This window comes from Pelodiscus sinensis, chromosome 4 (assembly GCF_052426305.1).
Source record: "Pelodiscus sinensis isolate ZL-2025 chromosome 4, ASM5242630v1, whole genome shotgun sequence".
Lineage (NCBI taxonomy): Eukaryota > Metazoa > Chordata > Testudines > Trionychidae > Pelodiscus > Pelodiscus sinensis.
Window position 1 is genome coordinate 15,748,402 of NC_143055.1, and position 26,244 is coordinate 15,774,645.

The 26,244-nt window shown below is 40.2% G+C and overlaps 1 protein-coding gene across 6 annotated transcripts in view; it reads left to right on the plus strand.

Annotated features, from left to right (window-relative positions):
* The window catches only part of UVSSA (UV stimulated scaffold protein A), a 91,232-nt gene that overhangs the window by 44,248 nt on the left and 20,740 nt on the right, over positions 1-26,244 (plus strand). For all 6 annotated transcript variants that reach the window (XM_075930914.2, XM_075930915.2, XM_075930917.2 and 3 more), the window contains 4 exons: positions 13,832-14,003; positions 16,108-16,254; positions 23,719-23,902; positions 25,386-25,497. In XM_075930914.2, coding sequence (XP_075787029.2) covers positions 13,832-14,003; positions 16,108-16,254; positions 23,719-23,902; positions 25,386-25,497 — 615 coding nt within the window. The remainder of the gene's footprint in view (positions 1-13,831; positions 14,004-16,107; positions 16,255-23,718; positions 23,903-25,385; positions 25,498-26,244) is intronic.

A 26,244-nucleotide genomic window follows, 5' to 3' on the forward strand; every position in this document is an offset into this window, starting at 1 on the left:
CTCACCAGTAAAGTGTAATTGCTGTTTAGTGTTTAAGTTCAGTCTTCCCAATGCATTGAATTGTAAGAAGAGTTTCACACCAGGCAGAAAGGACTCCAGGGTCCATCCAGATTTAAAAAGTGGAAACTTCCTGTTACAATATTTCATTAAAAATCCTTTTCACTTCACAGAGTGAATATGAACAAGTAATGGTTGGTTGCATTTGTAAATACTAAATAATTTAATAACAAAAACTCATACAATTTTCTGAAGACGTTGTCTGAAATGTATTTGCAGTTTTGCATGTGTGGTGGGCCCTAATCTCTGCATAAAGTTAAATGTATTTTTGCAAGTGCAACTTGTATGCATAGTTTTTCTGAAAATCTGGCCCTTTTGCTTGTGCCTACCAAGACAGTTGATGGGTACAGTAATAAAAAACAACTGTGACAATATAATGGAACTGCCAGTCATTCCAGGCAAAAATTGGAAATGAATAAAAAAATAGGCAAAAATACATTTATAATTTACCGATGCACTTAGTTTATTTTATATAATTTGTAATAGCAAGCTGTCTTAACAGTTTTTAAAAATGTTGTAATCAATAATCATGAAAGGGAATAGATATATAGTCTGGAAGACGGATGTCCATTATCCATACATCAGGAACAACATGTTTGGTGATAAAACAAGCTTCACCACACTATCCGGACAATGTGGTTGTAAAGAGGTGTAAAGGTAGTTCAGTCTTCCTAGTCATTTAGTTCTTCATTGCTCAGCTGAAACCACCAAAGTCACTTACCAACACTGGAGAAGTTAAGAGGTGGAAAAAACAGTACAGGCTAATATGGCTTGTTAGGGCTGTTCCCAAGGTGAGAGCCTGCAAAAGAGCTTCAAAACCTTGCCTCTTACAGGCACTGGTTACCAAAACTTCCGAGAGTCACAAATTCCCTGGCTCTGAGAAATAAGCAAACAAGCTGCCACCATCAAGTGATTTTTTTTTAATCCCTAAATCCAGGGGTGAACACTTGAAACCACCCCCAGGGGTAACCCAAGCTCTTTTGCCCCAAAAGAGCTTGAAAAAAGAAGAGAGAAACAAGCTGCAGTCTCTAGTAGTTGACCCATTAGTCTGAGGTATGCACATATACATAGACTGACAGACATTCCAGAGCACCTTCTAGGACACAAGAATCAAATCATCATCAAAAAAAGTGATTTTTATTACTAAACAAAAGATAAACTTGAGGAAGCATACTTGGTTGCTAGATGTTACAGAGCAACTAAGGAAAACAAATTAAAACACAGAAAAGTCTCTGGGCACAATGCTAGATAGTAATTTGGGAGGGGAGGCATAAATTCACACGGAGTAGTTCAAACCACAAAATAAATAGAAAATACCCTGAACACTACTAGATTCACTTTTCCCCCCTTTTGCTTACCTCTAATCTCCTCTTTGTTCAGTCAATTCCCATGCTCCGAATTCCTTGGAGGCATGGTAGTCTTGCCTGGGTTTAAATCATTCTGTGTGTCTCAATTCCTGGTTTATCTCTCCCACACAAGAAAACAGGCAAGAAATCTATATCCAATTCAAATTTCATCCCCCTCTCTCGATTAGCCAAGGGGGTAGAGAGAACCAACACCTTTGCTAGTTACCTGAGTTTAATCCCTTAGTCACCAGGTGGTGGTCAGCACTCCTTCTGTCCATTTCAGCCTTACTAGTGGTTTTTATCTTGTCTAGTTTTTAAACATTTGCTTCCCTTGTGGGACTATATCATTGCCATTTGTCAGTATTTCAAAAAATAATGAAATTGAATCAGTAAATAATTCATTGTGTTGCATGCTATCCCACAATGGCATCAGTGCTAGGCTTTCCTTTTAATACCTGAGTGGTAGTATGATCATAATCAACATTGTTTTGATCAAAACTAAAGGTTGTGAATACATAGGTCAGTCGGGTGATAAAATGGGGAAGAATTTTCTGAGTATTTGCAGAGGGAAATGAGTCTGTTTATGCTGACTATCTGGTCATTCAGTAACTTTGAAGAGCCAAAAATGATCCCAAGACTGCTGAACAGATTAAATATATGGAAGAACATGCCCTTGATAGTATGGAATTTTATAGTGAAAACAAAATCCTTCATGCTCTTTTCTTTTCCCACAAGCATCACCTCAGGCTTTCCTAGGTTCAGTTTTAACTAAAGGCTGATTTTGGCTAGACAATAAGATACTTGGGCTGTGCTGCTTGCTTATGACATAAGGGAGATGTAGAGCTGGATCTTGTCTGCATAATTCTAGCACTAAAAGCATTCTTTACTCAGTTTATGTGTAGTTGGCTTTCCTTAATGGTCTCAGTGAATTAATCCTTGGCAGGGGAGCGGATAGTCTTTCTGGGCAGCAAGTTGGGAGAGGGCAGGTCCATGCTCCTGGAAGGGCCTGGGCAGGCAGCACTCTATGCCACCTGGACTGCAGTATGTCCTCTGCCCCCCAGACCTTAGAGTTGCCCCGAGCACACTGCACAGGATTCTGGCAGTGATTTAAAGGGCCCAGGGCTCTGAGCGCTGCTGCTGCTGCAGTAGGTGCTTTTGAATCACCACGCCCCTTTGTCTCCTTCTGTCAGCAGGCCTGATCCTTGGACACTTCTTTGTCTTTGGGGATTCGGCTTTAAACATAGTTTCATCTTTGAGGCAGGGATTGTCCACATTTTGTTTGAAATTTCTAATTTTGCATATACAGTAAACTTATTTTAGCAAAAATAAATGCACACTATCACCTTTGCTTGCTTATCTTCCTTTGTAGATGGCTGAAATTGCTTGTTTAAGTTCATCAGCTTTGTCCACATCTTTACAATTTTAGAGAAAAAGTACAGTAGCTGTGAATCAGTTGAGATCCGATGGACTGCACCTGGTGTAGGTTTTCTACCCAGCCCATACACATACTAGATTAGATGTGCACTTTTTTTTTTAAACTTCTGTAACAGAACCCCACATCTAGTGGTGAATTTTGTTAGATAAGACCTAGTGTTAGGGAAGTAGGATAAGAAAACTCTGTCTCTAGTTTTTCAGGCTCAGATTCAGGAATGCACATTAGCTCCTTTCCAATAAGGATGCTTTCCTGAATCAGGGCCCCAGTCATTAAAGGATTGTATATTCTCCATGTAACTCCATAGGTTTGTTAAGCTGAGGTAATAGCTCTAGCATGTTGTGGATATTACTTTTAATTCTTGAAATCTGGACTTCATAAATTCTAATTCTTATTTTTCCACACTTGAGTATAGCTGCATTACAGAACTCAATAACCTCCTTCCCAGGCTCATTTATCTTGCTCAGTATACTTCAGGGGCTGCAGAGGAGAGGTCTTAGTTCCCCTCAAGTACTGTGCAGTCATTCTTCAGAAACTTGGGGAAGAGCAAAGTAAACAGAGAAGCATTAGCATGCATAATCCCTTTCTCAGAAATTAAACTCAGAACCAAAGGTATGATAGAGCACAGCATTGGCATTAGTCCAAGCAGTCCATTAAGTTACATGGAGAGGTTAGGTGCAAAGTTATTGACTTTTCTCTATGGGGGGGCGGAAACAGTTAATGAAAAGGAAGTAAGAGAAAGCATTACCCCCTGCTAGCCATACTCTGCAGAATTTAGGAACCTCTTTCCCTTATCAGAAGACAACAGTATTAGAACATAATACATTATCTTTGTTCAAAACATATACAGGCAGTCCCCGGGTTACGTACAAGATAGGGACTGTAGGTTTGTTCTTAAGTTGAATCTGTATGTAAGTCGGAACTGGCATCCATATTCAGCCGCTGAATCTGGACACCAGTTCTGACTTACATACAGATTCAACTTAAGAACCCCAGGCGTCCCCAAGTCAGCTGCTGCTGAAACTGATCAGCAGCTGATTCCAGGAAGCCTGGGGCAGAGCAACTCTGCCTCGGGCTTCCTGTAGTCAGCCGCTGGTCAGTTTCAGCAGCGGCTAACTTGGGGACGCCTGGGGTAGAGCAGCTCGGGTGCTGCTGGGTTGGTCCAGTAGCGCGGCCGCTCCTCGGCGCTACTGGACCAACCCAGCAGCACCCCAGCTGCTCTGCCCCAGGCGTCCTGATTCAGCCACTGCTGAAACTGATCAGCAGCGGCTGAATCAGGACTCCTGGGGCTGAGCAGCTGGGGTGCTGCCGGGTTGGTCCAGTAGCGCCAAGGAGCGGTGCTGCGGGACCAATCGGTAGCGCCCCACCTGCTCTACCACAGGCCCCGGGCTTTGCTCCACATCTCCCTGGTCTGCTGGGGGGGGGGGGCACTAGCTGCGTCCCCGCCCCAGCAGACCAGGGCGACGCTGAGCAAAGCGGTGGAGGACCCGGGGCCAGACCCGCGGCGCTTCCAGATCACCTGGAAGCGCCGGGGGTCCGGCCCGGGTCCTGCGCGGCTTTGCTCAGCGTCTCCCTGGTCTGCTGAGCAAAGCCGCGCAGGACCTGGCCCGACCCACGGCCGCGGGTCCGGCCCCGGGTCCTCCGCCGCTTTGCTCCCCGTCTCCCTGGTCTGCTGGCTCCCGCAGCAGACCAGGGAGACGGGGAGCAGCTTTTCTCGCCCCGGAGGAGGCGGGCGGCGCGACCAGGCATCCCGCCGCTTGAGTCCTCCGGGGCAAGAAAATCCCCGTTCGTGACTGCGGATCCGACATAAGTCGGATCCGCGTAACTCGGGGACTACCTGTAGTGCCTCTTTCTTAAACAAGCATTTTTTCTTTATATTTCCTTTAAATTTTTTTTGTCAAAATAAGATTAAGGTTGCTATTTAAAAAAATTCAAAATTATGAAAATTAACAATTAAGTAAATAGTTAAATGAACATAATTGAACGAACACTGCCCTTAATAAATGGTTTATCAGAAATCTGCCTAGAAGTGATGATGTTCAAAATGAAATTGTAACTTTGATTCACAAAAAAAAAAAATTAAAACAGTTTTTCCTCAGGGCGTGCAGCTATTAGAAATATTAGTTATTAATTTAAAAATAAAATTGCTATATTACATTAACATGTTAAAATTATATTCAGACAAAAATATCATTTTATAGCAACCCATACAGAAAAATACTCTATTTTGTCATCATAAAATATACCTAAGTATTGAATATAAAATTAGCATTGCACATTTTATAGGAAAACACATGATTAAAATATTACAGTTGTTTATCTTTCTCATACATACAAAGGAATAGATTATGACCATACTTCTGTGTATGGGCCTTTCCTTAAGTTGGTGACTTCATTCATCTCCCTGTGAAGTTTATAGATGTCGAAGGTGCTGAATACTCTGCACAACACAATCATCGTCTTGTAGGTTTCTCAACAGGATTAATTTTACAAGGGGACTGCTTACATGCACAATAATAGGATAGCAGATTTGTCACAGAGCAGTCGTGGTAAATTTAGTAAAAGTTGCAGGTTCAGGGGAATATATCGTGTAAAGTCACTGGATTGCTCTAGTCCTAAACTAGATTAAAAATTGGGCAGATAAGGTTATAATGAGAGTTAAGGTTATAATTGTTAGCATATCTATAATTGTTTTGTCAAACCACATAGGATGTGTAGTGTAATTTAATTTCTGTAGGTAATGACCTTAACTATTAATTACCTTTTTATAGCTTAGGATTTTAAATGTGCAGTTATAGTAACTTGAATGAAAAGGTGTTAGTGAACATGTGTGCATTATAGGAGGAATTGGGAGTGACCTTTCTGTTTAGGTTGCCTAACACTTTCCATTCTAAAAGATTCTTGCGATCTTTTTTCAAGAAGCTCTGTATTTACAGTACCATTTTCCAAGTAATGCATTGTTTTTATCATGCATCTAACTATCTCACTTGGACTAAGTCAAAACATATACATTTGCTAGAATTATATCTAACTTTTCAAAACTCCTCGCAACTTCAAACAGCTGCTTTGGGAGGTGGAGAGGTTGATGGTTTGGTTTTGTTGATATTTCATACACCTACATTAGCAGAAATGGGTGCAATCAGAAACGAAAGATTCTGAGCTTCCCAACTCAATGTACAATACTTGCTTCTAGCCCTGGAAGGCTCCAGCATATTATACTGGCAAACTGTTTTAGATATTTAAATGTTTTTTTCAGTCATTTTAAAATATAAAGCCATTTAGTTTTTTGGTTACATCAGAGGTCTGTATTGCTGAAGTCATGTTATCAAGGGAGCTGGCTGTTAGAAGTGGAAGGATAGGAGACATGATCCCAGTAAAGTGTTTTAAAATAAACTCTAAAATACTTGTAAAATGAATTTCTGAAGAATACATGATGCCATGTGATAAAAGATTGTAGCACCTGTTGGAGATCATATGCATAATTCACCCAAAGTTTCCTCCCTCCTGAGTAATGGAACCCTCACATATCATGAAATCTTTTAAATACATTATCATATGATTATTTGTTTATCCACATTATGTATGGAAATACATACATATTATACGTTGGATTCTGAACCACCAAGGACAATGAAAGCTTTGTTCTTTGTTTCTGCAGGCACTGTGTGAGAGTACTTCTATGTATACGTATAAAATATGCTTTGCAAAATTCTGTTCACTCAGCTTACTGTATTTTGTGAATAAAAATATCTTTAGGTTCTTCATGAACATGATAGAAAAGGGCAAGTGGGTAAATACTATACACAGCCTGGTAAATTTTCATGAGAGTTTTGCTAGTGTGCGTGTGTTAATATAAATTACATATACTTGATTTGGATAGGATTCTATAAAACGTGAAATAGAAATTAAATATTACATTGCTCCAGGAAAGTTGCAGCCCATAATACTTGTTTATATTCTGTCTCCGTTTTTTCAATTAAATGTAGGTGAATCTGAAGTAGTTAGATTTAGTCTAAAGCCACACAGCTGAAGAAACCTGTGCTCTTTCTTTCTCATTTCTTTCTCTGAATTTTGTCTGAGGGGCTTTTATCTCCTCCTAATCCCACCATTTCTGTCAGGACATAATCTCTTTCTCAAATTTACATTTTAATTACAAGGCCAGCTGAACTAGCTAAAATCAATAATGTCAGCATTCAGCTGCCTAACTTTCAGTTGAAACCCCAGCCTCTCTATTTCCTACTATCGATTTATCTCTTGAACACAGTCTACTTTATTGCTTCAGGCAAATAGGTGCCATTTGGTCAATTTAAACAAAAAGGGGTATTTGGACATTTTTATGATTCTTTCTAAAAGCAGATATTGGAACAAATTTGAACCCAAGTACTGTACTTGTGCTAGATGAAATACAGGGAATAGCTGCATTCTATAGAGGAATTTTACTTCTGAAATCACATTCTGTCTTGTATTTATAATACAAATATAAAAGTTTTATCGGACAATGAATTCTGTCTATTTTGGGGGAGTCTTGCTTTTTCTTGTCACCAAAACTAATTTTATAAACAAATGTTAAAATGTGTACATTATAACAGTATTTTTTTAATGCTGTAATAATATATTTACCTTTCACATGTTTAGCCACCTTTCTTTTTAAGGTTTAAAATAATGAATCAGTGAAAAATATTCTGTTCTTCCAACCCTTCAGAATTCCTTTATTGATCTTTTGGTTATTGTATACATTTAAATGTCACATTGTTCATTTATCTCTCTTGGCTTGTGTGTGTATGTGTGTTTGTGTGTGTGTGTACGTACCTGTCTTGGCTTTCGTGTGTGTGTGTGTGTACTTGTCTAACTTAATATGATAACTGAGTGATTTAAACTTTGCCTATACAGTGCAGAGATTCAGGATTGCAAGTAAAATTTTGGAATGAAGTTGGGATTTGTTGTTGAAAATGTGTCGTTCCCTACCCCCAGAATTACAGAACTGCTAATGATTGTTTGAATATTAGCAGTGGCTGGTATATAATGCAAAAAAAAGTCCTGTTGTAGCTGTGACATTAAATAGTTCTTTCCAAAAACGTACTTTTATCCCCATAATTTTTTTTTAATCTGATTTAAAAAAAAAAAAAAGTTCTGTCCTACAGTCAAACCACCACATATTCTTTTGGGCTAATCTTCATATGAGATGGCTTGTATATTATGACTAGTATATTGTGAAGGAAGTTTAACTAGAACAGTTAAGATTTGGGGAAGTAGAATACCCTTATATCTAGTGGGTATGTCTACACTACAAGCATTGTAGCTGCACACCTTTAGTGCTTCGTTGACATTTATTACAGCAATTTTTTCTATTGCTATAGTAATTCCACCCCCACAAGAAGCAATAGCTTCTTGGTGGAAGAATACTTCCATTTACCTAGCTAGATCTACAATGAGAATTAGGTCAATATAACTGTTGCACAGGGCATGACATTTTTCACAGCCCGAGCAATGTATCTAGAAATTGTAGGTGTAGATCAGTCCATCTTTTATAGTAGTTTGGTTTGATTGTGCTTTGTTGCAAAGCACCTGTTTATTGGCCAGCTACCTTCAATCACTACTATTGATTATGATAAAAATTAGAGATAAGAAAGCATTCCTATTCCAACCCCTTCTGTAAACCCTTTCATTCCTGTATAGTTTTTCAGTGTAATGTTAAGTAATGTTCTTCGAGTGCTTGCCCGTGTCCTTTCTAATGTAGGTGTGTGCTTGCTATCTGTCATGGTGGCTTTGGTGCTTCCTGGAGTAATGTTGGTGTATAGGGCCCTGCCTCCCCACCTTCCCCCTCAGTTCCTTTTTTATTCCTGTGACAGACGCTTCAACTTCTCTCCTCCTTCCATTCATGCAAGTACTCACCTCAGTAGACTTTGCCTTTTCCTGTATATAATTAATTATAGTAGTTAGAATTTACAATTTAGTGTTATTTAGCAGGTACTACATTAGAACCACAGTTATTTGGGTTACTGATTTCCCAGACCTTGGCAGGCCTTCGGGGATTAAGCCATGTGCTGCTTGCCAAAAGCCCATGCTGATTAGTGACCCCTCTCCCTCCCCCCGCCATTCTAGCTGCCTTTAGTGCACAGTAAAACAAAAAAAGCAGTCATGTAGGACTCCAAAGACGAACAAGATGGTTTATTAGGTGGTGATAAATCATTTTGCTAGTCTTTAAAGTGCTACATGACTGCTTATTTTGTTTTACCAAGTTCAGATTAACACGGTTACCTCTCTATTACTTAAATGCATGGGGGAATCACACCAGAGGAAACCCAGTAGGGTTTCAACATAAAGGGTTCAAACCCCTTTCCATAAAGGATGGAGGCCAAAGATTTAAATTCCTCCTTATGGAGGCAGTTCTCTGTTCCTCCTTTCTCCCACCTTTGTTGCAACAGAGCCATTCCAACTTTGCACCAAGAACCTCTGCCTTGGTGAGAAGTGCAGCAGTTTCTCTGAGAGACAGGCAGTGCTACTCTGCCTCTCTGGCATCAAGGAAGGACTCTTCATCCATATCCCAGAACTTTTGGCACCTCCAGAGTTCTCTGGCACAGAGGAGGCTTATGCTTCAATGAGACTCATGACATCACTTCCGGTTGGTAGTGATGAAGTAAAGGCAAATAAAAATGGACAAGTGTCACTCCACAACTCTGAGGTCCACCAGACTCAGGGACCTGACAGTGTGCTATGTTACCTGTGGTGGGTGACTCAGACTCTACAGCTACTAGTTCAAAACCATTGACTCAAGATCAGGGAAGGGAGCTGTCAAGTCTGGTACAGTTGGACTCTACACTGAGAGCGAGCCATCAGAGTTGCAGCGTTGACATTTGAGCTACTGACTCTCCCAAGAGTTCTATCCCCCCAGTTGTGAATGGGCACTGGAGACTAGAACTTGAGGCCACACGTGCTGTCTTAGGGGAACTAACAATGACATAGCACAGGTCACTTCCCTTCCGAGCACAACTCTCTGGCTCCAACTGGTACCATTCCATTGTGATCGCCAAGAAGCAACTCTTTGCAGTCACACTCTGAGACAGAATCTTACACTTCCTCCCAGAAGACAACATTGGTCTAATAACTAGTACACAACAGCTAACATGAGCCAAATTTTACTGACAATGGCATGGCTAGCACAGTGGCAGATGCCTGTGCAATGGGATTGCTGGAATCCCTAAGCATTCCAGGTAGTTCAGGGTCACAGTTGCAGAGATACAACTCTGTTGGAGTGTAGAGCTTCCCTGCTGCTTCCCTTGGTACAGGAAATACTTCAGGACCCAGTGCCAAAGGATAAGAAAAGAGCCAGGTACCTGTCTATACAGCTTCCTTGTCTTCTCCTAATGAAGTGGTGGTGGGGACATTGATTGCAGCCTGTCAGGACAACTATTGAGTGTGCCTGGAACTATTCAGAATGGTTTCCTGAAACCTGGGGGTCCAGGCTGAGGAAATTTCAGAATCCTCCCATGCCCAGATGGACATCTTGACCACTTTGGGGCTATCATGAGTGACTTTACCCCAGAATAAAAGGAAAAACTATGTAGCACTCAAAAAACTAACAAGGTGGTTTAATAGGTGATGAGCTTTCGTGGGCCAGACCCACTTCTTCAGATCATATTCTGTAAGAGAATTGGCATGGCCATATATACCAAAGGAATACAACGAAAAAAATGAACACGTTATTAAACTGGCAAATCAGATTTAGTACAGAAGATGGGGTGAGGAAGAGTGAAGGAGGGAATAGCTATGAGTCACTGGCTAATCAGGGGTGATAAGTGGGGAAGCTATCTTTGTAATGGTTAAGGTAATTAGCATCTTTGTTAAGACCCATTCATAAAGTGTCAATTTAAGTATGAAAGAAATAATGTGTTCACTTTTTTCATTGTATTCCTTTGGTATATATGGTCATGCCAGTTCTCTTCCAGAATATGATCTGAGGAAGTGGCTCTGGCCCATGAAAGCTCATCACCTATTAAATCATCTTGTTAGTCTGTAAAGTGCTACATAGTTTTTCCTTTTGTTTTAGCAAGATCAGACTAACACGGCTACCTCTCTTTTTATTATTTACCCCAGAATGGCACTATTCCAGAATACAATAAGACCTTGTGGAAGACTTCAGCCTCTTTGCAACCCACAGCAAAGCAGAGGAAAAAATGCCCTTTGTTCCTTCAAAGGGCATTTGAATTCTTATACATCCATCCTCCTCCAGGGTGTCTACTATACTTGTCCTTGGAAGGTAGCCTTTCATCACTTTGGCCAGAAGGGTCTCAGAGATGAGAGCCCTTCAGAATCTTCAGACCTTGTCTTCAATGACAAAGTCCAAATGTGTCTTCACCAAGCCTTCCTCCCAAAGTGGGTATCGCAATTCCACAATTACCAGCACATTTTCCTCCTGATTGTATACAAAGAGCAGAGACTTTGTTCATTAGATATCAAATATATGCTGGCCTTCTATATAGAAATGACTAAATTGTTTAGGAAGTCTACTTAGCTTTTCATGGCATTGGCAGATGTGATGAAAGATCTACTGCTGTCAACCCAGAGAATTTCTTTGTAGATTACTTCTTGTGTCTGCACATGCAACGACCCAGAGAAAATCCCTGCTCCAACTCTGTCAGCACATTTCACAAGGGCGCAAGTTTCTCAGTGGCATTCATGGCATAGGTTCCCAATCACAATATCTGCAGAGTGGCAATGTGGTCTTCAGTCCACACTTTTGCAACTCCATATGCCTTTACTTATTATGCCAGAGATTATGGGGATTTGGCAGAGCAGTGCTCCAGTCAGCTTGTTATTGAACGCTGAATACTCCTGCATCTGCTTGGGAGTCCCCTATACTGGAATGGACAGGAGCAAGCACTCACAGAAGAAAAAATGCTTACTAAACTTTTGCAACTGTTCTTTGAAATGTGTTGCTCATGTCCATTCCACAACCCATCCTCCTATTCTTCTGTCAAAGCTATCTGGCAAGAAAGAACTGAGGGGGCAGCAGGCCTTCTGTATCGGAACTCTGAGGGCACAACTGCAAGGGGCACCAGAGCTCATCAGGTAGATACTACGAACATAACTTTCCAGCTGCGGTGCATACACCTGCTTTGGAATGGACATGAGCAACACATCTCAAACAAAAGAGAAATAACTTAAAAAAAACCACTTCAGTGATGATCTCCACAATGTTCCTTGACAGGCTCTGCAGTCTGATAGATCTGCCTGTTAAGATTGCGCCTCTTCTCAATATTTAGCCTATATTTTCCTCTGCTCAGTTTCATCCTATTACTCTTAATTATTGTTGCCTATATCTAGCTGGTTTCCAGTAAATTTTGCAGTGCTCATCTCAAAGCCAATGTAATGAATTTTTACATGTAATTTTTTTGGGCAATGTGTTAAACAGTCACTTGCTCAATGCTCAAGCTAAAAAGTAGAAGCGAAAGTAATATTCAGTGTTGTCAGTTAACAAATGAAGGTGGGAAATCTGTTATTTTTCCCCCAAATGAAGGCTGCAACAGTTGGTTCAAAATTTCATTGCTTTGGAATGAAAGTTTTTGTTGTCTAGTTCTGAGCAGTTTGTACTTGGGTTCACTTTCTTTATAAAGCTGCTTACTTTATTTGTTTGAGAAGTGAAAATGCAAGCTGTTGGTAAGTGCATGTGATCTCGTCTCCCTCTAGTGGCTGGCCATCATGGAGAATCAGAGCCTGTTACTAGTACCTGCTAATGGAGTTGCTGTTTTAGTTCACCAGAGAGAGGTCTGTCTAAATTGAATCTAATTTTCACTCATCTTAACTGTCTTTCTGCCTACGTAAAACAATTATATTGCCCCCATCACTGTATGAGCTGGGCTTTTGGTGCTGAAGATCTTGCAGTCGGTTTTTTCCTTAATCATGGCAGATTGTCATAAGGGTGCTGCTTTGATGGGCATACCCTCTGCTTCTATGAACCGTTAGGTAGATGCTTTGTCTTTGAAAGTGAAGAATGCTCTTTTTTTCTGATGGAACCTTTTCTTTCATAGATAACCAGTAGATTGCATCTGTTTGAGAATAAACAAACAGATCGAAGCTCTTTAAATTGTCAATGAAGCTGTTTCTCCTCTTGCAAAATACGTAGGAAAAGAGATCACATATACAACCCTCATGAAATCCATCCTATATATATATATATATATATATATATATATATATATATATATGCCAATATGGCAATTGGGAATCACCTGGTTGGAGGAAAAGGCCTAGCCACACACTTCATTTTTATTAGCCATGTTGGTGGTAGGGTGGAAGTTGATGTTGGACCTGCTACATCAGTGCTACACTACTAATGGATATCCCTTCAGTAGAATTATTCCTCTGTGCCAAGTTTTGGTCTGCTTTACCCAAGGAGAATTCTACTTGAAGCATTCACAGCACAGAAGAGCCAATGGCTATTATGTCTGGTTTTCCTTCTGCTGCTGCTCTGTAATTTCATTTTTGTGTATTTTTGTATTACTGTATATAGGGAACTTATGTTTAGCATCACTCATGGATATAATGCTAACAGTTCCTTTCACTTACTGTAATTCAAGGTAGAGTAGTGAGTATGGTGAGGAATCTGAGATGGCAAATGTGAGAATACTGCCAGCAACCATCATGTCAAAAAAACAGAGTAGCAATTTGGACATCTTTTTGTTGTTTAACTTTTCTTTCCTGGGCGATAATACAAATGTTACAATGAGGCTGTACTGTGGATAATACAAATGTTACAATGAGGCTGTACTGTGGATATGTTTATAACAAAATAATAATAGTTTTCCCCTAGTAAAAGTAGTGCTTTATCTATTGGCTTGTGTCAGTAAAATGCTAGTTAATGCCATTGCAATAAAAAATAGTAACATAGTCAGTCTACCTGCTCCTTTGCTAATGTTACCAAACACTCTGGAGTAATGCTAAGACTTCTTTTTAAAGGCTTTATTTTTCCCCTCATAAATATGCTATTTTTTTGCAGGGTTAGAGCCCCAATCACCTACGAAAGCATTAGCAAAAGGAATGATAATGAGGCCAACTTTGCTGAACTCCCAATCACAAAGAAATGAAGAGGAACTTGATCCAACCTGTGCCGCTGCAACATGGAAACTTATTCAAGATAAACTACATAAGTTACCACCCATAAATACCAGGTCATGGTCATTTTACCTGTTTTAGAATCATTTCTGTGATGTTCCTTGACCATGTAACATAAAAAAGCACTCCCAGAAAGTACATGCAGAAATGGGGCAAGCTAGAAGAGATCAGGCCAGTTTGAGAATCTCTGGAAGTTGTAACCTTGTGGGGGGGGGGGGGGGTTGGTTACATGGTTAGTACTAGGGAGGTCATGAGCTGTCTGCCTCTATCCCAAACCCTGCTTTGCCTCTAGCATTTAAATATGAAAAATGGTGTTTAATTTATAATGGGGGGGGAAGGAGGGAGAGAGTCATACTTACAGGCTTGCTGTATGAAAGGGTAAGTAACAAAATTTTGAGAACCACTGGATTAGGCAATACAATATTACTTATATGTGTTTAGAATAATAATTCTTTATATGCAGTCTTAACACATATTTGGGTTTTGCTAATTGTTTTTTTTTGTAGATTTTTTTAGAAAATCTTTCACTAAGAACTTTTTGTAGAGATCCCAAAAAAGGTTCTGTTTGCTGGGGGAATGTTTTGTTTTGGAACTGAACAGGTAACCCTAATGCTAGGTTAGCAAATAAATAATTTCAAAAGCCACGGATTTCCTATGGATTTACTATGTTATAAATGCCAGCTTTTGAGGCCACTCGTTCTGATTTCAAATAACTATCTTTTGTAAATCCAAGTCAGAGCTTGCTGAAATTTCAGTCCTGGCTATGAATTACACGTCTTTCAAAATTACAAATACATTGCAAATAGAGGTTGTTAATAACTATGAACAAAACATTATAGTTCTTTCAAAAGTTTTTGCAACTGAACATTGATTTTATAACTTTGAAACTTTATTATGCAAAAAATAAATTGTTTTTAAACCATCTTAATTTAAACGAAACAGGGCACAGAAACAGTTTTCTTACCCTGTCAAATCTTTATTTTTAAGTTTTTCCTTTATTTTTGGTAGTTTAACACATTACTACACTACATTTGCTTGTATGTATGTATGTATTTATTGTTTCTGTTGCTGCCTGATTGCTTACATCCAGTTCCAAAGGAGGTGTATGGTTGAACAGTCAGTCTGTAACTCTGGCTTTCAAAACTCTGGGGTTTTACTGCTGAGATGCCATGGTTGCAGATTTGTGAGGGTGGACCCTACTATTACTTGTGACCAGAGTAACCTGGTAATAGACTGAAATCTTCCAAAATGAAAAAAATTAGCAGAAGCTGAAGTTCTATCTTGCAAAGGCAAAGTGCTGTACTTTATTAGTTTTCTCCAGGGTTTAATCTATGCGAATAACAAACTTTAGTATTTTTTCAACTTAGAAATCTAAATTTTAGTGTGTGTGTGTTTTAATAATGTAAGTTACTAGAGCCATCATAATTTAGGCTACTGAAGTGCTTAGACTTCTGCAACTTCATTGTTTGCATTTAGTGAATTGTCATCTAACATTACATAACTAGTATTGTGGCCTTCTCTAGTCAAATAGTGGATCATTTTTCCTTTACTTTCTAATGATACCTGGTACAAGCCTCTCTATTAATATACTTAGAAGTATTGTGTTTTCATACAACTGACAACCTCACCTGCCTCTTCTTTATACACATTTGTACTTCTGCAACACAAAAATTCTGCTTAGGGAAAGGCTGAATTGGTGGTGGTGCCAAAAATTCCTATGCAAATCTGGGAGATGGAATGCTATGAACAGAAAACAAGGAGGTTGCAATCTATGTAATGACAAGACAAACATGGACATAAATCTAAAGAAGCAAGACAGTTCTGAATTAGGTTTGCAACATCGCCCTCACTGTGGCTTCAGTTGTACTACATCATTTATGATCCATTATTGCATCACATATAGACTTTTAGGGTCCCACAAGACTGGAAAAAAATTTAAGAAGCATGAGCTGAGTGTTCAGATAAGCTTAATATATATTGTGCTTTGCTTATATGACAGCATCACAGTCTATATCCTAAAGAACAAACCAAGTAATTTAGACAGTAGAAGTCCTAGTGGATATTGGATAACATGAGTTGTTGGTGCAAAAGGTTAGCAAAAGCAGAGAAATAGTTGTGATCATTATTGTTCTCTATTGACATTTTATTATCTTTCTCCAGTGCAAATCCTGAGCCAGCAGCTTCAGGAAAGCCTGACAGTGAGGCAGGAAAACTAGAAGAAGAAAGAGCTAAAGCTCCTGTAATACCCTTTGGATTAGATCTTTACTACTGGGGACAGGACCAGCCAACTGCTGGCAAGATTCTCAAGTAAATATACTTTGATTTTGATTTTAAGAAACAAAAATAATAGTTTAGGCTAAGAGGTTGTGCAGGGGATGAATGCTATGGCTTTTGATAATTATTTTTTCCTTTCCTTTGAAATAAGTGATCCATAAACTTTCTTGATAATACCAACTTACAATTATATGTATTTTGAGATTATATTATTTGAATTAAATATCTGAGTATTTCAAAGCATATCTGCATGATGGTGGCACCTAATTCACCTAGTACAACACAGTATGAGACAGACCCTGCCTTGAAGAGTGTGCAATCTAAATAAGATGGATGTAGATGAAAGGAAGGATTATTATTCCCATTTTTAAAGATGGAGAACAGAGGCAAAGTCATTTGCCCATAGTCACTCAAGAAATTTGTGGCAGAACTGAAAACTGCACACAGATCCCTGAGCCCCAGCTCAGTGCCTTTAACAATATAACCATTGTTCTTCCTTGTTTAGGAAAGTGCTGTGCTTTCTTGTGCACAAACTGGTGCCAGCTTTATGGCAGCACAAGCAACACTAGGGCAATTTATATCTGCACCTCAGACATTTGTTTTTAAATGACAATTTTAAAGCCCATTCATAGCCCTGGCATTATTATTAATAACTTGGCATTCAAAGCCCTTCCATTTTTTTCTCACATTGTCAGTCATGGGTATGCATCTGCTGCCTCCAAATAGGCAGGAGATTTCCATTTCTCTACTAAAGAAAGTATCAATATCTGCTGAAGAAATTGGCATTGAAGCACCACGAAAGTGTAGGGCCTGTAAAAGATTGGAAGTATCTGTATGTGTGGCTAATCAAAAAGATAAATTCTCATGGCCTCGTTTATATTATTTTGAGTGTTTTCTTACTAAAGCAAAATAGCTTAATCACAATTAGCTTTGTGTGACTATCTTTAGTAATAATGTTGTACTAACAAACCATAAATGCTCCTGCAGCATGAAATCTCAGGGAATATCTTCATCAGCTTTTCCACATTTCTGCACAAATGTTCCTGGCCATAGGGTCTTTTGTTCTGCCTTTCATTACAGATGATGGTGTTAAACATTTTCTCTTTCATACTTCACTTTCCAGAAGAACAGAAAACTGCATGTTCTACTGTTCTTCTCTAACGCATCAGTTTCTAATGCCTTCTTGGACAGAAACTCAAATGGTAATTGATTTTTCATTGCTTTGTTATGATTCACCCAATTTGAGTTAGGTCACTGAGGTAACAGTTGCAGAAAATAGCAACAGGTGTGGCAATGTTTTTGTGCCCCCAAATAATGTAAAACCCTGCACAGACTTTGTGTTATTGAGAGGCAATGAGGAGTCACTTTAGGAAGTGAAATTTGATGAAAGCATGATGCTTTAACACACTGACTCTCAAGTCTGTCCGGTCCTATGAGGTCAGTTCTTTAAAGTCTATAAAATGGTAACGCTTTTCAGTGAAGTCTTAAGATGTATTTGTCTGTGATACTGCCCAAGTATCAGAAAGGCTTTATTATACATTGCAAATGAGGTATTCAAGTCATAAGTGAAATCAAAAGCATATTTCACTGCCTGCCTGCCTAGAACCTATACTGTTTTATTTTTATGCTTCCCAATAAAAGAGAAGGTATACTTCTAAACCTTATAGTCAATAACTACAGATATTCCAATCTAACCAATGATGATTTAACCAACTGCACACACATGATACTCTTGACACCTGGGTAGAATATACTTACTGAAAAATGAGAGTAGACATTAACAGTTCCTTTAATTTTATCTGTGATAGAAATAAATACCTCACAAGATGTGTTGAAAAATAAAGAAGGAAATATATGCAGCATTTATACAGATTTGTCATTTTTAAAATCGGATATAGAAAATCTTAAACTTTCACGTGTTTCACACTATAACGTGTTAATAAGACTATTTGAGAGTAATTTTTATAGGGATATATTACTAAGTCTTACTAAAGACTTTTGATACTGTCTTGTGTGACCTTCTCTCAAACAAGCTAGGGAAATACAGTATAGAGGGACTGGCTATAAGATGGGTGCATAATGAATTGGGAAACCACTCCCAGGGAGTAGTTAACCTCTCCTCATATGGGACTCGTTCCAAACCCCTAATCATTTTAGTTGCCCTTTTCTGAACCCTTTCCAAGGCCAAAATATCTTTTTGAGGTGAGGAGACCACATCTGTACACAGTATTCAAGATGTGGGCGTACCATAGTTTTATACAGGGGCAGTAAGATATTCTGGGTCTTATTTTCTATCTCTTTCCTAATCATCATAGAATCATAGAATAATAGGACTGGAAGGGACCTCGAGAGGTCATCGAGTCCAGCCTCCCGCCCTCAAGGCAGGACCAAGCATCCTATTTGCCTTTTTGACCACCGCTGCACACTGTCCACGATAACTCCCAGATCTCTTTCCTGATTTGTTGTAGCCAAATTTGCCACCATCATACTGTACGTATAGTTGGGGTTATTTTTCCCGATGTGCATTACTTTACACTTATCCACATTAAATTTCATTTGCCATTTTGTTGCCCAGTCACTCAGTTTGGTGAGATCTTCTTGGAGTCCCTCACAGTCTGCTTCTGTCTTGACTATCCTAAACAGTTTGGTATCATCTGCAAACTTTACTACCTCACTGCTTACCCCTTTCTCCAGATCATTTATGAATAAGTTGAAAAGGATTGGTCCCAGGACTGACCCTTTGGGGACACCACTAGTTACCCCTCTCCAATCTGAAAATTTACCATTTATTCCTACCCTTTGTTTCCTGTCTTTTAACCAGTTCTCAATCCAAGAAAGGACCTTCCCTCTTATCCCATGGCCATGTAATTTATACAAGAGTCTTTGGTGAGGGACCTTGTCAAAGGCTTTCTGAAAATCCAGCTATATCTACTGGATTTCCCCTTGTCCACATGTTTGTTAACCCCTTCAAAGAACTCTAACAGATTAGTAAGACAGGATTTCCCTTTACAGAAACCATGTTGACTTTTGTCCAACAAATTATGTCCTTCTACACGCTTCACAATTTTATTCTTTACTATTGTTTTGACTCATTTGCCCGGTACTGAAGTTAGACTTACCAGTCTGTAATTGCCAGGATCGCCTCTAGAGCCCTTTTTAAATATTGGTGTCACGTTGGCTACCTTCCCGTCATTAGGTACGGAAGCCGATTTAAAGGATAGGTTACAAACCACAGATAATAGCTCAGCAATTTCCCATTTGAGTTCTTTTAGAACCCTTGGATGAATGCCATCCAGTCCTGGAGATTTGTTAACATTAAGTTTTTGCATTTGTTCCAACACCTCCTCTAATGACACTTCAATCCGGGACAGTTCCTCAGATTCATCACCCACAAAGGACGGTGCAGATTCGGGATCTCCCCAACGTCCTCAGCCGTGAAGACTGAAGCAAAGAAATCATTTAGTTTCTCCGCAATGGCTTTATCATCCTTGATTGCTCCTTTCATAGCTCGATCATCTAGGGGACCCACAGGTTTTTTAGCAGGCTTCCTGCTTCTAATGTACTTAAAAAACATTTTGTTATTTCTTTTTGAGTTTTTGGCTAGCTGTTCCTCAAAATCTTTTTTTGCTTTTCTTATTACATTTTTACCCTTGATTTGACAGTGTTTATGTTCCTTTCTATTTATCTCACTAGGATTGGACTTCCACTTCTTAAAAGATACCTTTTTGTCCCTCACTGCTTCTTTTACATGGTGGTTAAGCCACGGTGACTCTTTTTTTAGGTCTCTTGCTATGTTTTTTAATTTGGGGTATACATTTAAGTTGGGCCTCTATTATGGTGTCTTTAAAAAGTTTCCATGCAGCTTTCAGGGATTTGGCTCTAGACACTGTGCCTTTTAATTTCTGTTTAACTAACCTCCTCATTTTTGTGTAATTCCCCTTTTTGAAATTAAATGCCAGGGTGCTGGACTGCTGAGGTGTTCTTCCCACCACAGGAATGTTGAATGTTGAATGTTATTATATTATGGTCATTATTCCCAAGCGGTCCTGTAACGGTTATATCCTGGACCTGATCCTGCACTCCACTCAGGACTAAATCGAGAATTGCCTCTCCCCTTGTGGGTTCCTGCACTAGCTGCTCCAATAAGCAGTCATTTAAGCCATTGAGAAATTTTATCTCTGCTTCTCTTCCTGAGGTGACATGTATCCAGTCAATATGGGGGTAATATGTATCCAGTCAATATGGGGGTAATTAAAATCCCCCATTATTATAGGGACTAAAAGTTTTACTAAAATATTTTACTTATATATTATAAAGCATCTTTTCTTGTAATGGTATTTTAACAGTAAGAATATAAAGATATTATTGTCATTGTAAATGACAAGATCCACTAGTCTTACTACTGTAACTGTTGAAGCTAGTCTTGCATTACAAAACTGATGTGGATTCATCCCCCTAATTTTGCTACAGTTAAACTAATCCCACTGTTAGATGCCAGGATGTAATGTTTCTGAAACAGATAAAGCAGCTCTTATTATGAATTTATAAAATAGGAAAATTTTAAAATTGGGTTTCATCACAACTCTAAAATAGTTTTTGGCCTAGAAATGTTGTACCTAATTTTAATTTCACTTGCCCTAAGAGTTGGGAGCAGATTAAAGGTTCTTTGGGATCATTTCACTGCACATTTTTGTCTTTTGAAGACATTTCCTTAACATTCTTTTTCCTATGCTTTCTAATATTTTGTATTTTTGAGACTACTAAATCTTTTAGTAGATAGGTTACCCACTCCTCCTCAAGTAATAGGCATTTACTGCCTTTCCTTCAGGAAAATGAAGGTGTTTGGGGGGAAGATTTGTTGTCAGATTTCTTTGGGGGGAGGGACTGGGGACTGGAAATGGTTCTGCTTTTTATAAAATGGCTATATTTTTCATGAGATCTCTCCAGTTTAAAAATACATTTTCAATGTATTACTTCTAATTTCCTGAAGAAAATCCTGTAATAACTTGTGAGCAGTGCCAAAAGAAGACATAAGAAGAAGCAATAGAACCTAGAAGAAAAATTGCTACAAGATGCAGACAATTGTTGGCTCCATTCCCTGGTCTACCTCCTGCCCCTGCTCCTTTGCTGTTATTAAAAGAGAAAAACAAACATACATAAGAGCATACACTGGATGATAACTTAACTATTAGTCTTGCCTCATGGGATGTACAGTAGTTATCAAAATAAGGATAGTGTTGATTATGGCACTATTTATTTTAAGCAGTTTTTGGCCAACTTTGACTTCTAAAACCAGGCAGCTGAAACTACGATGGTGTGAGAGGCCTTGAGACAGAGGAAGTGGACCCTCTTTCTACTGCAGTCTCCCTCCTTTTGCTCCCCCCAGTGTGTCTATTAGGGAAATGGGATTGGATGTAGGGGTTTCCTGTGCCTGTTTAACACTTCTGCAAAGGAGCACCTGAATTGGCCGGGCCCCCTGGTCACCGACCCCATTGGCCAAGTGGTTAATCCACCATTGGATGTAATGTGGTAATCTTAAACGAGAAATTGGGGGAAGACCATTTATTTGGAAATGGACACCTGTCAGTCTTAAACAACATTTTAAAGAATGTCTTCAATATAGCAGTTGTTGTACCCTTGATGGCTATAATTCATTAATATATCTGTGTACAAGGAAGGAAAATTTTAACAACCTACTACTATAGATTCATAGAACTGGAAAGAACTTTGAGAGGTCATCAAATCCAGTCTCCTCCACTCATGGCAGGACCAAGCACCATCTACTCCAGGGGTGAAGAACAGTGTTCCCTCTAGAATTTTCCATCTGTTAGCAGAATTAGTTTTGTCTTGCGCACCAATATTGACGTCATTTGCACAGGATGCACAGCCTCACCGTGGCCCAGTTCTAGCTGTAGCGCATGGGCTATTTTTCCACCCACCCACCCTCGTCATGTGGCCCCAGCTGCCGGAGCATCACCCATGCCACACTGACCCTCCACTGCCGCCAGGACTCTCTCTACCAGGGCCTCTGCAGCCCAGGATTCCCTTGCTCCACCTGGGCCATGTGATGGCTGCACATTTTTAGCACTTCCACCCTGGCCCAGGAGCAGCTGCACCATGGTCCCGGCAGCACTCCCAGAACACGGCATGGCCACCCGCTATGCAGCCCAGCCCAAGGGAGCAGCTGGGGCCATGGCTGCATGGCAGCTGCTGGGTCCAGGACTGCGGTACTATTTTTAGTACGACTGTCTGGGCCCTGGCAACCGCCATGCAGCCATGGCTCCAGCTGCTTCCAATGGCAAGGTGATGTGCTGGGTGGCTGAAGCCGGGACTGTGGTACTATTTTTAGTACCGTGCCCCCGAGAGCAGCTGCTGATGCCGGGACTGCCGCTGGGGTCGCAGTGCTATTTTTAGTCCAGGCTCCAGCTTCTGGCTGCCATGTGGTGGCTGCCCAGATGTTTCTGGGGCGAGGCAGCCACCAGCCATAAGACCCTTCCCCAGGGAACTGCTGTGGCCACAGTTGCATGGTTCTACTGAGGAGGTGGGCAGGGCTGAAATTTTTGGTGTGCGCCCACGCAGGCACACACCTTAGAGGGGACCTTGGTGGGGAACCTTTTTTGGGTCATGGGCCACTGACCCACAGAAGAATCAGTCAGGGGCCCCACACAAGTGAGAAACAAAAGGGGGGAAAAAACAAAACAAATCCTCACTGATATGGCCCCCATCTGAGAAGGGGAAGACACTCCCCACATTCCCCTCCCACAGCAGACCAGGCTAGTAGATTTTGTCTGTTCCTGTCCTGAGGAGAGGCGGCGGAGGACTGGAGCACCAGCACTGGCTCCCCAATGCTCGGATCCTTGCAGGTAGGATCCATGCAAGCCAGGGGCCACATCCAGCCCCCTGGGTAGTAGGTTCCCCATCCCTGATATAGACCATACCTGACAGGTGTTTGTCTAACCTGCTCTTAAAAATCTCCAATGATGGAGATTCCACAGCCTCCCTAGGCAATATATTCCAGTGGTTAATCACCCTGACAGTTAAGAAGTTTTTTCCTAGTATCCAGCTTAAACCTCCCTTGCTGCAATTCAAGCCCATTGCTGCTTCTCTTATCAGAGGTAAGGAGAATAATTTTTCTCCCCCCTTCTTGTAACCTTTTAGATACTTTAATGTACTTAGTGCTACATTGTTAACTCATGTATAGCTTGTGGTCCCCTATGACAACTAGATCCTTTTCTGCATTATTTCTTCTTAACTACTTTGCATTTGTCCTTATTGAGTTTTGTCCTACCATTCTTGCCATCTAGTACGAAGCCGTTTTGTTTCCTGAAAGAAAGTGTTGTTAAAGATTTATGTGCATGTTTTTAACTACTGTTTTACCTGCTGAGCTGAGTTCTAAGCCAGCTGACTCCGGTGAGACTATAGAGGTTAATAGTAAGTACAGAACTTGGTTTATGTTCAAAATTGTCCAAAAGGTATCTGTGTTCTTTGTTTTGCTAGATTTTCTTCTCAACATCGATTTTGGGCACCCAATGAATTGGAGGAAGAGGTGGAAAACAAGGAAGTAGCTGATATGTTAAAAAGTAGATGCATAACTTTTTCTGGCAAGTTTGAACCAGTGAAACATAAATGTCGAGCATTATTGTCTGATGGGAAACTATGTGAAAGACAGGATAGGTTTAAGGTGAGCACCTAATATCTTAATTTCTGGAATATGCCATACATAGAAAGGTCACATCAAAAGATTTGTTCAAGAGTTTACATCTCATTGTAAACAAGGCTAAAGGGAATGAAAATTCTTGTTAAATGAAATCTCCACTTGGTTAGTTTAGCCAGACAAATTGATCTTGCAGGTGGGAAGCATGTCTTTGTAAGAGAAAATTGTAAAAAGTGTTTTGAAATAATCTTTGGCATGCATTTTGTATTGCTGCATCTGCTTTTGCCCACAGTGTTGCTACAGTATGACTTCATTTATGATGAATGTCCCTCGGTCCACTGTCACAAATCACAAACTAGTATCTAACAATTGAAGGAAGTATTTTTATTTATGGGGTACCTCATTTAAAAATCAAATATTTAATACAAGATTTCCATATCTTTGTTCCAGAAAAAGTTACCTTATTTTTTTTAATGAATTATTGGACACATTTGCACAGTTTCCTTAAAATTAAACATTTTGTTGAATATGACATTTCTTATTCGAATGGATCAAAATACTTAAAATGGAATACCTGCATGTTAAAGGGTTTATCTTTAAAAATACTAACACAGAATTAAAACCCTGGTTCCAGAGGTGATAGGGCAGCATTCCCACTGTTAAATGACATGTTATTTAAAGCCATTTTACTGGAAGTTCACTTCATTAAGGGCTCAATCCTGTGACACAGATGTAAGCAAGTAGCCGACTAATCAACTTCCCAGTAAGACTAGGCTTACCAGGTAGTTGAGTTGACTACTGACATATCCCCTCCTATTTGCTGCCTCTGTATCGGAAGCAGAAGCTGGTGCTGGGGGGAACCAAATTAAATGCCAGTTTTCACCAACACTGTCTCCATGGTGCTGCCTGCCTATTAGAGGCAGCAGCGTGTGCAGGGGTGGGGGCGGGAAGGCTGCAGCGAAGCAGCCTCTGCCCACGGCAGGCCCAGGCTCTGCCCAGGCAGGCCTGCTCTGACCCCTACGGACCGGGCCTGCTGGACCTGGTACGAGCCAGGTCAGAACAAGCCCGGCCCAGGCCCGGCTCGCGCTGGGTCTGGGAGCTACCCCGCTGTGGCTCTGCATTTTAAATGTAGTAAGAGCCGGGTGGGCAGGCAGCTAATGGATGGTTTTTATCAACTATATGATTAGTCAATAGGGAAAGGCGCTCAGCCCCAGCTTGCACCAGATCCAGGACCTACCCCTGCTGCAGGTCTGCAGTTTAAATGTAGTAGGAGCCAGGTCTCCTGCCTGCCCTGTGAGTCCCTGAGTGTCTTTAACTTCCACAGAAGTCTATTTAAGGTTTCAGCAGTAATTGAGGGCTCTCTACACCTCATAAGAGGTGCTAATAATCTGGTCCAACATACTGGTACCAAGCGTGTAATTTAATTCTAATAACTGACAACTAGAAACATGGGATTATATGGAAATGTTTTTTCTGTAACTCAAAAGTGTCATTTTTTTTCTTCCTGAAGTGCCCTTTCCATGGGAAGATAATCCCTCGGGATGACTCCGGCAATCCTATTAATCCAGAGGACAGAGTCAGAGAAGAAAAGAAGAGGTTTGAGAAGCAGGCAGAACAGCCAGGTTTGTGTGTGAGATTGACTGGAAACATAAAGTGAGGGAGCTGAGAGGATCACTCTGAACATAGGCATAGATATTGAGGGTGCTTTTATACTATATCTTTTCACTGAAGTATTCTTGCTTTGCAGTCATATCTTGATACTGAAACTCACAAGGATTTGCAAGTAAACTATGCAACATTAAGATAGATCAACAGGCATTACTGTGATATGATCAGTGTGGCCATAATTCACTGAACAACTGACCTGTTATCAGGCCATTGTGTTAGCTGACTAATACTGAACTGCTTCTAGAAAACAAGGTTAAAGGTAAAGTTTGGGTTATTGCAGTTCTTTGAGTAATAAAAATATTGAACCAATATTATCCAAAGCAATTGGTATTTTTGGTAGCCCAACTTGAAACCGAAAGTGCTGAGCACCTGCCACCTAAAAATCAGATCCCTGGAGAGCATCACAAATAGGGCACCTAAAAATAATTGATCACTTCTTCAAGTAGTGTCCTTATGGGTGCTCCACTGTAGTGTGTTTGTGTCCCTGCACTGCTGATTAGAGAACTTTGGTAGCAGTGCCCATTCAGCCCACATTTGAGCAGTCCCCATCCTTGTGCTCTCCCATAAGGCTAATCAGCGTTGCATGGACAAACCCTCTTCAATTGCTTCTCTACCACCTCTGGCTAGAGGCAGAGTATTTAGCGGTCCATTTATCAAATTGTTAACTCTCCAAATACTTGTTAATCATTTCTTTTCTGACA